The sequence below is a fragment of the Hypanus sabinus genome, chromosome 22, assembly GCF_030144855.1.
Source record: "Hypanus sabinus isolate sHypSab1 chromosome 22, sHypSab1.hap1, whole genome shotgun sequence".
Classification (NCBI taxonomy): domain Eukaryota; kingdom Metazoa; phylum Chordata; class Chondrichthyes; order Myliobatiformes; family Dasyatidae; genus Hypanus; species Hypanus sabinus.
Genome location: NC_082727.1, coordinates 66,148,963 through 66,164,174, shown reverse-complemented (window position 1 = coordinate 66,164,174; position 15,212 = coordinate 66,148,963). Strand labels below are relative to the sequence as shown.

The following is a 15,212-nucleotide window of genomic DNA, read 5'->3' as shown; positions in this document are numbered from 1 at the left end:
GATGGAGCAGAGGCGATTGACAAAGTGGTCCCCCAATTTACCACAGGGTCTTACAAATGTAGAGGAGGCCACATCAGAAGCACCAGAACTCCAGCAGATTTTAAGTTGAAGTGTTGCCTCACCTTGGAGGACTGTTGTCTCAGAAGTATTTTACCAAAGATGAATTCAGATCATAAAGTATCCTAATTGGCTCACTTTCTGTACATACTTGAGTTTGTATTTATTAAACATCTGTCGCACGGATGTAATCAGGCTGAATGGGTTCATGGACCATGTTGTACTTCAAATTAAAAAAAAATAATTTACATAAAAATGGATATAATACTGCAGGTGAGGCCTCACCAACATTTGTTTGCAACTGCAACATAACCTCCTAACCCCCTTACTCAGTAACCTGACAGATGAAGATTGATGTGTCAAATACCTTCTTCACCAGCATGTGAGGCCTGCTGTGTTCGGGAGTCTAACATCCTGACAACCATACATGCAGCCAAATTGACAGGTGAAGTTAAGGGTAGACTAGCAGTCTAGAAAATTGAAAATGGCAGGTGGTTTGGTGGTGGATTTGGTGGCAGTCAGGAGGCAGGATGGATTGCATTTGAAGCCATCATCTTCATTTGTCTTGGTTGGAGCTGGTGTCTCTTAAGAAAATTGGTTGTTACTGATAGGGAGAGATGTTAACGTATCTAGGTTGAAGCCATTTTCCAACTTCATCGTCTACAAAGCTCATCAACAATGAAAACCGATGCCAACTTTACAAGCTGACCTCAGAATTAGCAGAAGTTTTTTTTATGTATTCTTTTAAAAGATGTAGACATCATTTGCAACAGAAGCATTTATGTCCATGCTTAACTGCTCCTGAGTTGTAGAGGCAATTATGGGTTAACCAGCTGTGTTGGTCTAGATTTCATGACCATAAGACATAGGAGCAGAATTAGGCCATTCATCCCATCGTCCGTTCTGCCATTTCATCATGGCTGAACCATTTTCCTCTTAACCCCAATCTCCTGCCTAATCTCCATAACCTTTCATGCTCTGACTAATCAACAACCTATTAAACTCTGCCTAAAATGTATCCAGTCACTTGGCCTCCACAGTTGCCTGTAGCATCAAATTTCACAGATTCACCACCCTTTGGGTAAAGAAATTCCTCCGCATCCCAGGACCAATCTGATGGGCAAACATGAGGAAATCTGCAGATGCTGGAAATTCAAACAACAACACACAAAATGCTGGTAGAACACAGCAGGCTAGGCAGCATCCCTATGTACCAATCTGATGGGTTTTGTGGTGACTATTACTGATACTTTCCAATTCCAGATGTATTTCTAATCATCTTAATTTAAATATTCCAACTACTATGGTTGGAAACACACTTTGATCAATGGTCAAGCCACTTCATGCAAGGTCTTTAACTAAAGCATACAGTACAACTATTGATAGCATTGGTGACACAAGTGGGTAGGGTGGTGAAGAAGATATTAGACATACTCACCTTCATCTGACAAGGCCATGACTTAAGTTGGGGCATGAAGTTACATCTGTGCAAGATGTTGGTGAGTTTGAGTACCTACTGTGTGCAGATCTAGTCAGAGAGATTTTGGAATGATATCATTAAGCTGAAGGAAGGTGAAGGAAAAGTTCATCAGGAGGTTACTGGGAAAGGAAGGCTTGAGTTGTATCAAGAGACTGGGCAGGCTGAGACCTTTTCCCCTGGAGCATAGGAGGCTAGGAAGCTGAGGAGTAATGTTATAGTTATAAAATCTTGAGGTATGTAGGTAGGATGATGGTTACAATCTTTTTTCCAGGGTAGGGCACGAAAGGGCATAGATTCAAGCAGAGAAGGGAAAGGGACCTGAAAGACAGCTTTTCACACAAAGGGTGGTGGATATGTGGAACAGAACAAGCTGCCAGAGAAGATGGTAGAGACAGGGTTGGAACAAATGTAACTTGCAAAGTGACTTAGGCTTTTGGCTGGTACAGGGACAGGCAGGGTGAAGATACATCTCTACCAAATGAAGTGTAAGGCATTCCTTCCCTACACTGGCCTTCAAGTCACCCTTGGGCAAGGTGTAGCATCTGCTTAGCCACCTGATCAAGGTCACGTGAAACCATAGGAGCAGGTGGTGGATGGTTGTATGAGCAGCTGGTGCATATCACAAGTCCTGGTTATGCGACCACTGATGCCAGGCAGACAATTCTGAAGAGTATTGATAATGGCTGGGGTCACTCATCTTGTAAAGACACTGCCCAGGAGAAGGCAATGGCAAACCACTTCCACAGAAAAATTTGCCAAGAACAATCACGATTGTGGAACAACCACGATCATTCACCTCATATGACCCAATAAATAATGGATGAATGCACAGCGGCAGGAAAGGTTCAGTAGGATATGGAGCTAATACTGGTAAATAAGATTAGCCCAGCTGGGCAACTTGGTCAGAATGGAAGAGTTGGGCTGAAGGGCCTTTTTCTGTGCTGTATGACTCTGACTCACTACTGGTCTACACAGGAGATTTTGACCAATGACAGCAACTCTTACTGGAAAGCAGATTTGAGCTTGCCACCAGATATAAACAGATTTTAAATTAAATAACTAAACAATACTCAACTCATTATTCACTGGCCTTCTCTCAGATTCAGAGTTTCTTTTAATTGTATTCCTAAGTGGTGTTGTAAAGGAACATTAACATATTTCTCAAAATATACATGCATTTCCAAGCAAAATCATTTAAGAAAATCCATTAGGGCTTCTGGGAGCTATAATTATTGTTGTACTTCAGAACTATTTCCCAGTAGTAAGACAGTTGTATATTAATTAATCTGAATACCAAAACCCCATTTACAAGACAATGATTAGGAAGCTGGCAGTCAACCATCTTTGTGCTGAGAATTGAGACCAATTAATATTTCTCTTGAACTGCTTTGTTTTATTTCTGAAGGACACATGTAAAGATGAAAGATTTATAAAGTTAACAACTAACATCAGTGATAATTTTATGAGTTAGTGATTGCAGGAGAGCAATAAAATTGATTCTGTAGGATACGCGCAGCACTTGACAGAGAGATGGAAACACTTTGCTTGGTGGCAATGGATTGTTCAACCAAGACATGGCTTACTTTTGTATTGCAGACTGGTGCTATTGTCTCAATAGCCAGTTCAAATTCTGCACTTGATAGATAACCAGGCTCAGTTCCAGAAAGCTGCAGAAGATTGGCTTCACACTGAGGAATGCACAGGTAGTATTCAAAAAATAATGAAATCTCATTAATTGTGCTTTAAAGTGTAAATTAAAACAAAAATTACTCTATTCATTTAAGGTGTTAAAATATCTAAATAGTATTTAATCTCCAGATTTTTTTGTTTCAATTCAAATGATCTTGGCTTCAGAACACATATTCTTTCTGAATGCGCTGAAATTCTTTGATATGCCTGGGCTAATTATTAAATGAAGCTGAACAAAATGATGTAGGGTAGTCTGGTAACTCTGTTTTTAAGAAAGGCTTTTCATAATCCTCTGCCCTGCCTGACCTTTGAAATCTGACAGTCCTATTTCTGATAAGTCTTTGCTAAATTTGTTTCATTTTAAACAGGTTCCCTTTCCTTCTAAAAATTAACATTTTCCCTTATCTAACTAATTATACTAACATAACTTTTTTAATGATCGAGGTGGTTGTGGTTTGAGATCTGCACCTGTTTGGAGGGATATTAATCTGGCATATTCAAATTATACTGCTGACTCTGTAACAGTCCCCAGTCAAGGAAAACAGAATAGACAAAGGAGGGAGGAAGGCAGAAGAAAGGAAATTATAGACCAGTTAGTCTGACCTCAGAGGTTGGGAAGATGTTGGAGTCCATTGTTAAAGATGTGGTTTCGGGGTACTTGGAAGGACATGATAAAATAGGGTGAAGTCAGCATGGTTTCCTCATGGGAAAATCTTGTCTGGCAAATCTGTTGGAATTCTTTGAAGAAATTACAAGCAGGATAGACGAAGGAGATTCGATTGTGCACTTGGATTTTCAAAAGGCCTTTGACAAGGTGCCACACATGGGGCTGCTTAACAAGATAAGAGCCCATAGTATTACAGAAAAGATACCAGCATGGATAGAGCATTGGCTGATTGGTAGGAGGAAAAGGGGAGGGGGGGAATGAAGGGAGCCTTTTCTGATTGGCTGCCGGTCACTAGTTCTGCAGGGGTCTGTGGTCAGTGTTGGCTCCACTTCTTTTTATGTTACATGTCAATAATATGGATGATGGAATTGATGGCTTCCTGGCCAAGTTTACAGATGAAACAAAGATAGGTGGAGGGGTAGGTTATGTTGAGGAAGCAGGAAGGCTGCATATGTACTTACATAGATTAGGAGAATGGGTGAAGAAGTGGCAGTTAAAATTACAGTGCAGGGAAGTTGTGCATGCACTTTGGTAAAAGGAATAAAAGCATAGACTATTTTCTAAATAGGGAGAAAATTCAAAACTCTGAGGTGCAAAGGGACTTGGGAATCCTCATACAGGAGTCCTTGAAGTTTAATTTGCAGGTTAAGTCAGTGATGAGGAAGGCAAGTGCAAAATGAGAATTCTTTGCAAGAGGACTAGAATATATAAGCAAGGATATAATGCTAAGGTTTTATAAGGCACTGGTGAAGTTTCATTTGGAGTATTGTGAACAGTTTTCAGCCGCTTATCTAAGAAAGGAATTTGCTAAGATTGGAGAGGGTTCAGAGGAGTTTACGAGAATGATTCCAGGAATGAAAGGGTTATCATATGAGGAGCATTTGATGGCTCTGGGCCTGTGCTCACTGCATTAGGGTTAGGGTTAGGGTTCAGAAGAATGAGGGGAATCTCATTGAAATCTATCAAAAGTTGAAAGGTATAGATAGAGTAGATCTGGTGAGGATTTCCTATATTGGGGGAGCCTCAGAATAGAGTGGTGTCCATTTAGAACGGAAATGAGGAGTAAGTTCTTTAGCCAGAGGGTGGTAAATCTGCAGAATTCATTACCACAGGCAGCTGTGGAGGCCGTCATTGGGTGTGTTTAAGGTGGTGTTTGATAGGTTCTTGATTAGTCAGGGTGTGAAAGCTTACAGATAGATTGGGGTTGAGACTGAAAATGTATCATGAAAAGGTGGAGCAGACTCGATGAGCCAAATAGAAACATAGAAAACCTACACCACAATACAGGCCCTTCAGCCCACAATGCTTTGCTGAACATGTACTTACTTTAGAAATTACCTCGGGTTACCCATAGCCGTCTATTTTCCTAAGCTCCATGTACCTATCCAGGAGTCTCTTTAAAGACCCTATCATATCCACCTCCACCACCGTCACCGGCAGCCAAATGGCCTAATCCTGCTCCTAGATCTTATTATCTAATGGAAAGCAGTGCGTTAAACGTGCCCAAGCATATTTGCAAAGCCTTTAATTCATAAACAACTGCTTTTATTTAACATTCTCAAGAATGCAACTGAGCATTAAGGGTTAGCTGGGCTTGAGAGTTCACTTTGAATTGAAGGTTAAAGTTACCGGTTCTGGGCCCACTTGAGACATTTAAATCACAGTCCTAAAATATTGTTTGTACAATGTTGTAGTTTTCAATATCTGAACATTGAAAATGACCAGAGGAAATGCTTGCATTTCACGTTAATGCAGAAATTCAATTTGGTGCAAATTACCCTTACTCCTTGATTTGATATCTTGCAGCTAGAGCATGAGAAATAATATTATTCATCTGTACTGTGCTTTTTTGTGGAGCACTTGGACAATATTGTCCTGCATCATCTGTGAATGGCCATTCCTGGGACAATCTCAGTGCAGTGCCAGACTATGATGTTTGCCAGATAGATAAACTGCAGAGCTTCATCTTCCAAGTCACAACTCAAGTTCACTTCTGATCCCTGATTCCTCAAGTTCAAATCCTTGATCAGCCAGGGTAGAGTGCACTAGAATTTCCAGTCCAAGTTGGCTTTGAGTGAGAATTACATCTTCACTCACCCATTTCTCACATGAACCATTACAACAGGAGCCTATAAAGTATCTTTTCAAGTAACATAGAAGGTCCCAAGGCAGCATTAGTAGAAGGACTTAGGAGCTCAATGGAACAATAAGTATTCTTGTATCAAAGAGAAAAGCAACGCCAATGACTGTGTTCACATAAGTGACGTGCAATATTTGTCTCATCCATACCTACTGCACAACTGACATAAAGACAGTAAATTGTTTATTAATGCCATACCTGTAATGGGGAGATCAGAAGACCATGAGGTATAGGAGCAGAATTAGGCCATTTGGCCCATTGAGTCTACTTAGCCAATTCATCATGGCAGAACCTGTAATCTTTGATGCCCTGACTAATCATGTACCTATCAACCTTCACTTTATATATACCCTTGACTTGGCCTTCACAGTGTCTGTGGCAATGAACTCCATAGATTCAATACCCTTTGGCTAAAGAAATTCTTCCTCAGCTTTGTTTTAAATGGACATCCCTCTATTCTGAGGCTATACCCTCTTACACTCCCCCATGAAAGGAAATATCCTCTTCATGTCTATTGTGTCTGGGCCTTCCAGTGACACACTTCTGATCCCCTCTCTCAGTGCCCTGATTCTCTTTCCATTAGCTCTTCATTTCATGGAATGAGTGATTATATTGGAACAGCTCAATCAGCGGTAGGAGCAGGCCATAGCAACGAGATTGCTTACAGGTCGGCAATGCTTGTTTAAAAATAGAGAAGGGACAAGCGGGATGGCCATTGTTGGAAGTAGGCCAGTGGTGAGAGTAGGAGTGTCAGCTCAAAGGAGGCTTCAGCTCAAAAGAGGCGTTGGCCCTGGTTAAGCTTCTGTTAAGGTTCAGTTTTTTTCTTTTTTACTGTACCTAGTGTAGCAAATGGCTGTTGTGTGTTCCTTATGACAGATGTTGGAGTCCTGGGAGACCCAGAGTCTCCCGGGGAACTACATCTGCCTCCAGTACATCCAGCTGCAGCTACTTGAAGATTGTGTTAAGGATCTGGGCAGCAGGTAGATGGTCTTTGGTTTATATACGAGGGCAAGGAGATCATCGTTTGGAGTTACAGGGAAGTAGTCACCCCTAAGTTTCAGGACGCAGGTAGCCGGGTGACTGTCAGGGGAAATGGAAATATGAATAGGCAGTTAATGCAGAGCACCCCTGTGGCCATTCCTTTCAATAATAAGTATACAGGTTTGGATACTGATGTGGGGGGAATGACCTCCCGGGGAATGCCACGGAGACTGGGTTACTGGCACCGAACAAGATCCATGGTGCATAAGGGAAAGAGGGAGAAGAGGAGAATGGTAGTGATAGTCAGAAGAACAGACAGGAGATTCTGTGGAGATGGTATGTTGCCTCCCGGGTAGGGATGTCATGGATCATGTCGACAGCATTTTGGAGAGCGAGGGAGAGCTGCCCGATACCTTGGTACATGTTGGTACCAATGACATAGGAAGGAAAAGCAAAGCGGTCCTGATAAGAGAATTTAGAAACCTGGCAGAAGGTTGAGAAGCACACCCTCGAGGATAGTAATTACTTGATTGTTGCTAGTGTCATGCACCAGTAAGAGTAGAAACAGGATGATTTTGTAGATAAATGTGTTGCTGAGAAGCTGGTGCAGGGGGCAGGCTTCAGGTTCTTGGATAATCGGGATCTCTTATGGGGGAGGTATGACCTATTGAAAAGTAATAGGTTACACATGAACCTGAGGGGGACCAATACTCTTGCAGGAAGGTTTGTTAGAGCTGCTGGGGAGGGTTTAAGGTAATTTGGCAGGGGGTGGGAACTGGAGAGAAGGGACTCAGGATAGGACGGATGGTAAAAAACAAAGATAGCATGCAGTCAGACTGTCAGGAAGATCAGGCAAATGATAGGACAAAATTGCAGCCAGCAGGGTAAGTATTAGTGCATTGGGGGTGCAGAATCAAAAAGGGTCGCAAATATAGTACTCAAAGTGTTATATCTCAAAGTACCGAGTATAAGAAATAAGGTGGATGATCTTGTTGCACTATTACAGATTATTAGCTTTGATGTTGTGGCCATCACTGAAACATGGCTGAAGGATAGTTGTAGTTGGGAGCTGAATGTCAAGGTTATACATTGTATCAGAGGGATAGGACGGTAGGCAGAGGGGATAGTGTGGCTTCATTGGTATAGCATAGCATCAGATCAATAGAAAGATATGACATAGGATCAGAAGATGTTGAATCTTTGTGGGCTGAGTTAAGAAACTGCAAGGATAAAAGCATCCTGAATGGCAGTTATATACAGCCTCCCAACAGGAGCTGGAATGTGGACCACAGATTACAATGGGAAATAGAAAAGGCATGTTAAAAAGCAATGTTATGGTAGTCACGGGAGATTTCAACATACAGGTCAATTAGGAAAATCAGGTTGGAAATGTATCTCAAGAGAGTGAGTTTGTTGAATGCCTATGGGATGGCTTTTTACAGCAGTTTGTCATTGAGCCTACTAGGAGATCAGCTATACTGGTTTGAATTATGTGTAATGAACTGGAGGTGATTAGGGAGTTTAAGGTAGAAGAGCCCTTAGGAGGCAGGATCACAAAATGATTGAGTTAAACTTGAAATTTGATAGGGAGAAACTAAAATCTGATGTAACAGTATTTCGGTGGAGTAAAGGAAATTACAGTGGTATGAGAGAGGAGTTGGCCAAAGCAAATTGGAAAGAGATGCTGGCAGGGTGCAGGATAGATGTATTCCAAAAACAAAGAAGTACTCAAATGGCAAAACAGTACAACCATGTCTGACTAGGGAAGTCAAAGCTAATGTAAAAGCAAAAGAGAGGGCATACAACAAAGAAATTAGTGGGAAGACAGAGGATTGGGAAGCTTTTAAAGCCCTCCAAAGTGACAGGTACCCCGCCTTTGTCCCTCCTCCTGTCAGTAGAAACAGGCTTAGTAGCTAAGCCACACGTGAAGGCCAGGTGCCGGACTTAGTGGTCAGAGGCTATTTGAGACGCACACCATTGGAAGCATTTAATAGTAGTGTGAACTTATCCCCACTACCCTCCCCCCACCAGCTTAACAACGTTAGAGAACAGTACAAAACAACAACATCAAAACAGGCCACGTTACTTCTAAACATGGGCAGTCATACAACCCCGGGAAGTGGATGGAAGTGGAGTTAAGTTTACTTAGAGAGTTGCTGGAACCACCAGAAGCCAGGGTTTTGTCCCCTTACCTGTTTTTTAAAACTAATTTTCTAAACTGAATTTTTGATTTGCCTGTTTTTTAAAAAGTACTATTTCTGACAAGTGGCTGAAATACTTGGAGATAATGGGCTCTCAAAGCTCTGTGTTTGATTGACATGGATGAAATGAAGAGGGAAGCACTAGCCACTGAAGAGAGGATTGAGACAGAGATTCAGAAGTGTGGAAGTGAATAGAGAGAGGATGAGCATCACACTGAGCTGGAAATATGGTTTAAACAGTACAGGGGTTGATATATAATGTAGCTAAGGCAGCAGGGATAAAAAGAAGTGGAGCTAGAAATAACCTTGAGTAGGTGTGGTCTTTCATTGAGTCTACTGTGTTTATTGAATGAATCTCAGGGTTGTATATGGTGACATAATGTACTTTGATAATAAATTTACCTTTAACTCTGAACTTTAATAACACATGGAACTGTTATGAAGTGTAACTGAAAGGAAATTCACTACTTTATTCCTCCTCAACCATATCAGAACATTGATGGAATTTCCCAGAGGAAAATGGTGACAAATTGCATGTCAGTGACAGCCATTTCCAACCTCAAATAGAAACACAATCAGAGTTCATTCATTACACATGGTTGTCACAGGCCCAAGATTATCACATGGTTTTCATACTGTTTATTTCAAAGAAACATGCTGATAGATTTGAGTCAGCACTAACATTCTTCCTAAGGCTCCTTTTTACCTCAACCTACCAATAAGGAAAGCACAGTAGTGTAACACTATTATAGTGCCATCCTGTCGCCATCTGTAGGGAGTTAGTACGTTCTCCCTGTGACCGGCAGCACTATATCTCTAAATAAAATCTCTTGCAGTACTTTCTCCGACATTTGGCAATCCTGCTTTCCTTTAGATGTGTTTCTGTTTATTATCTTCAATTTAGCAAGTTCCACTCTCTGATTAACAACATTTTTCCTGAACTTTACACTATTTCAGGTTGTGATTATTGTACTAATGGCTCCAATTTCTGTTCTCCATTCTTAAGTGGAAACATTTTTCCTACATCTAGAAATTCAAGCTCTCTGATAATCCAATCAGTTGACACAAATTCATCCCATCAAGTCAACAGTAACACCTGGCAAAGAACTTTAATTAGACATACTCTCTGCCATTAGCACTACAAATTATTTTTTCTCCAAAGCTTGTCTTTATTTTGAAATCACTGTTTGATTCTGTTTCCTTCCCTCTAACAAGTAACTTTTCTTTTGAAAAAACAAAGCAATATCTGCAATGCAGATGGTAATCTGACTCTCTTTAATGAAGAATTACAGTAAACTAGAGTGTTTGGCAGTAGTGGGATGAGCATGGGTGATGGTGAGACAGGATTCTATAACAGTTGGAAATTATACTTGCAATTTTCAAATGAAGCGATAACAAAAAATATTTTGGCAGCTTGATTTGAAATATGACAAAACAGCGAGCCACCAAATGACTGAACAACACTATAAAACGATGAAGACAGTTGGTGATAATAAGAATAATTCTATCAAGATGCAAACAAATTTGGAATGTGTTGCATCCTGTAAAGAAAAAAAATAAATTGTCTGATCTTCTACACACAATGAGCATATCAGATTTACTGAGAAACAAAATTCCTTGTGATTGTTTTGTACAGTGAATTTGTGAATATGTTTTCTGCTGTTTTGCTGGAGTCAGCTTTATAAGATGGTTCACAAACCATAATAATTAGACATGGCTGACTGTCCTTACCTTCTTAAACAGTGGTTCAGCACCTGTTAAGATGAGATACAGAATATATTCCATCACCAGTGTTTTTGAAATGCATCTCTCATTGAGGCCCAAATATCCCATCATCATAGTCTCCACTTCATCTTCCTATAAACAGCACAAAAGGAAAAACAATTGCCAACATATGGGACTTGCAAAAGCAGAAGCAAATGTAAAGTTACTGCTAAAAAGCTGGTAAATTATCAGTTCTTGTTCTCCACCTTGTAAAAACATCATAGGATCGCAGAAATCTACAACATGTAAAGTTCAAGTAAGAAATTGTCATCAAGAAGATGGTCCATGCTGACCAGAATGTCCTATTTGGGTTAATCCTGCTTGCCAACTCTGTGGGGACTGGAACACACACAAAATGCTGGTGGAACACAGCAGGCCAGGCAGCATCTATAGGGAGAAGCGTTGTCGACGTTTCGGGCTGCCTGGCCTGCTGTGTTCTACCAGCATTTTGTATGTGTTGTTGTTTGAATTTCCAGCATCTGCAGATTTCCTCGTGTTTGCTGTGGAGACTGGTGAGCTTTCTGCAGGATCTGCAGGCTACTGCAGAATGGGGTATTCCCACATTCATGTTTGCTTCCAGGTGTCTCTTTGGCAACCTTTTTGTCCCAGTTTTCCAATACTTGGGTCAGGGGTTTCCAGAAGTCTACAAGGATGTCCAACTGCCGCCAACTGGGCCAACCACCGCCACTGGGCTATAAACGTGCAGGAGCAATGTGTGGTTAAGTGCCTTGCTGAGGCTCGAACTAACAACCTTCAGATCACCAGCCCAAAGGCTTAACCACTTGGCCACATGCCAACACATGGGTAACTCTAGGTAATTTCTAAGGTACATGTTCGGCACAGCTTTGTGGGCTGAGAGCCTGTATTGTGCTGTAAGTTTTCTATGTTTCTAACTATGTATTTATAATGTAACATGTTTTCTAAATATGCTTCAAGAATATTCTTGAAGTCTTTTCTTTACCTGCCTAGAAGTAGCTTGCCATGATGGAGCTTAGAGTAGAATAATTATGGGTTGTTATCAGGCGGGTAAAATGGGGGGCCAGCCTTTGAGATTTGGCTGAGCCTTGATGCTGCTGTTGTTGACATGGAACAGAAAAAAGACATTCCTCTGCCTATCCTGCCAATGGATTGGAGTAAACGAGGAAACAGCTTCACTAAAACTTCGAAGTGATTTGAGGCATCTACTGCAAGATGTGCATGTCTGTGAAGCACACAAAAGATCAGGGACCTCAGTGCTCAATAGACCATAGGTTTGGTATCAAGTTGGAAGCTTTGGTCTTCCACCATCTTTTCCTCTGGTAATGAAAATGGTACTGGGGTACTTGAGCTAGTCATAGATTTCATCAGAAAGTCTGCCCTCACTGAAGGTGGCCACTGAAGTAAAGAAAGTGATTCAGAGAGCAAATACAAAAAAAAATTGAGGCACAAAGGAACTTGGGAGTCCTTGTGCTGGATTCCCTAAAGGTTACTTTGGAGGTTGAGTCAGCGATGATAAAGGCAAATGCAATGTTAGCACTCATTTCAAGAGAACCGGAATAAAAAAGCAAGGATGTAATGTTGAAACTTTATAAAGCACTGGTAAGGCCTCACTTGGAGTATTGTGAACAGTTTTGGGCCCCTTATCTTGGAAAAGATGTGCTGAAACTGGAGAGGGTTCAAAGGAGGTTCATGAAAATAATTCCAGGATTGAATGGCTTGTCATATGAAGAATGCTTGATGGTTCTGGGTCTGTATTCGCTGGAATTCAGAAGAATGAGGGGTGACCTCACTAAGACCTCTAGAATCGTGAAAGGCCTTGATAGAGTGGATGTGGAGGAGATGTTTCCTGTGGTGGGAGAACTTAAGACCAGAGGACACAGCCATAGAATAGAGAGGTGTCCTTTTAGAATGGAGATGAGGAGAAATTTCTTTAGCCAGAGCAAGGTGAATCTGTGGAATTCCTTGCCACAGGCAGCTGTTGAGGCCAAGTCTTTATGTATATTTAAGGCAAAGGTTGATGGATTCCTGACTGGTCAGAGCATGAAGGGATATGGGGAGAAGGCAGGGGATTGGTGCTGACAGGGAAAATAGATTAGCCATGATGAAATGGCAGAGCAGACTCGATGGGCCAAATGGCCTGATTCTTCTCTTACATCTTATGGCCTTATGGTCATTATTTTGTTATGGATTTATTGAGTATATCCACAAGAAAAGGAATCTCAGGGTTGTATATGGTGACATATATGAACTTTGATAATAAATTTTCTTTGAATTTTGAACTTCGTAGCATGTGGCCCAGAAACGTGGCCATACATATCCATGCAAGGATGCAGTAAAAAATTGTCATCAATTAGATTTATATCTAATGTTGAATTGCTGGTGGTAATCAGATAGCCTCTGAGTTAAAACTGGTGGGACTCCATGGGGCAGGACTACATCGGCGAAGTACTTCTGTTTACATCTTCATCCTACTGTGGCACCATATTCAGTTTCTTTCAGTGACCCTGGTTTGATTCCCCTGCCTTGTTACAGTCTGTCTGGAGTTTGCATGCTCTCTCTGTGACTTTGTGAGTTTCACCTGGTTCTATGGCCTCCTTTCAATGCTATCTGATAGGTTAATTGAAAACAGTAAGTTGTGGATAGGAGAATGATAGACATGTTAATGAAACAACACACACAAAATGCTGGTGGAACACAGCAGGCCAGGCAGCATCTATAAGGCGAGGCATTGTCAGGGTCTCGGCCCAAAATGTCGACAGTGCTTCTCCTTATAGATGCTGCCTGGCCTGCTGTGTTCCACCAGCATTTTGTGTGTGTTGTTTGAATTTCCAGCATCTACAGATTTCCTCATGTCTGACATGTTAATGAATGTGCGTGAGAAAAGGTTGTTGGGAAAATACGTGGAGAAAAGAAGAGACTGCTTTGTGAACTGATATAGAGTTGATGGGCTGTATAGTCTCCTTCTGCATTGTAAGGAAATGCGAATAGTTCATTCCCACCCTCATTCACATTGTATCCTGTCTGCTTTGGCTGCTTTGTTTTTCCTTCTTGAGGACTATAGAGATTCTAAAGAAAGCTGACATCCAGAGATTGAAACTGTTTCCAAAAACAAGCACATCAGAATGCAGGGAGAAAATGGCTCCAACAGACATCAACTCATCATGGGCATGGGCACATACTAAAGTTTGTCACTTATGCAATGAGGAAGGTAAATCAAAGATATCTGTGTCTCTGTGGTATGATCAACTGGCCAAGTTTCTGGAAGAGAAGTGCATCCTGACCAGTGTAGCGCTTCAGTTTGGTAGACTGTACCAGGATGACAAGAATGGTTGCCTTTCAGATCTCCTCTCATAACATCGAGATGAAATGAACTGCATCAGTGCTCTTCAATAGAAGCCAGTTTTCCCTGATAATCAGTGCACAACTCATTGATGGGCCCAACGTATTTTAATATTCTTAGATATTAACAGAGCAACCAACCTGTCTACTCATATGAAATAAAACTCCTTAAGTGCAGTATGTTCAGTTTTACTACAGAGAACCACTCTGTTCTGAGCTTACAAGAATATGATGAGGTTGTAGAATTGAATGAATTAGTATATTGGTGTGCTCCTCCTGATGCTGCCATCAGGAAGAAGATACAGGAGCCTCAGGGCTCACACCACCAGGTTCAGAAACACAATCCGCAACCATCAGGCTCTTGAACCAGAGTGGATAACTTCACTCACCCCATCATTGAACTGTTCCCACAACCTATGGACTTACTTCAAGGACTCTTCATCTCATGTTCTTGATATATAGTGCTTATTTGTATTATTTTTATCTAGTGTCTTTCTTTCCGTATTTGCATGGTCCAGCTCCTGGAGTTGAGAGGCTATTTGAGACGGACACCACCGGGAGCATTTAATAGGTAGTAGGAGCTTATCTGCACTGCCACCTCCTGGCTATATCAACATTGAGGAACCTCAAGTCAGGTATACTGTTCTCCTAAATGGTTTTCTATTGGTGGGACCTCAGGTGGCTGTAGAGGGTGATCCAGGCGGTTCTGGTTCAGTAAGTGGTGACTGTGGTCAGTGGTTGGGTGATTTGCTTGTAAGTTTCTCCTTTTGCAGCTGCTGCTTATACTCTGCAGCATGGCTGAGATTTGCTGTCATGTAGCACAGGTCCTTCTCGAGCAGATTTCCTCCAGGTGTATCTATTGAGTGCAATGTCTTCCCAAGTTTTAAATATAATGTTCAATTTCTTCAGGCTAAT

General features: G+C 41.4%; 1 protein-coding gene across 1 annotated transcript in view; it reads right to left on the bottom strand.

The window, feature by feature from the left end:
* Positions 1–15,212, bottom strand: part of LOC132379723 (uncharacterized) — a 152,592-nt gene that overhangs the window by 39,305 nt on the left and 98,075 nt on the right. Inside the window, exons 5-6 of the mRNA XM_059948011.1 lie at positions 10,947–11,072; positions 3,048–3,225 (exon numbers count right to left, since the gene is read on the bottom strand). Of these exons, the coding sequence (XP_059803994.1) occupies positions 3,048–3,225; positions 10,947–11,072 (304 nt within the window). The remainder of the gene's footprint in view (positions 1–3,047; positions 3,226–10,946; positions 11,073–15,212) is intronic.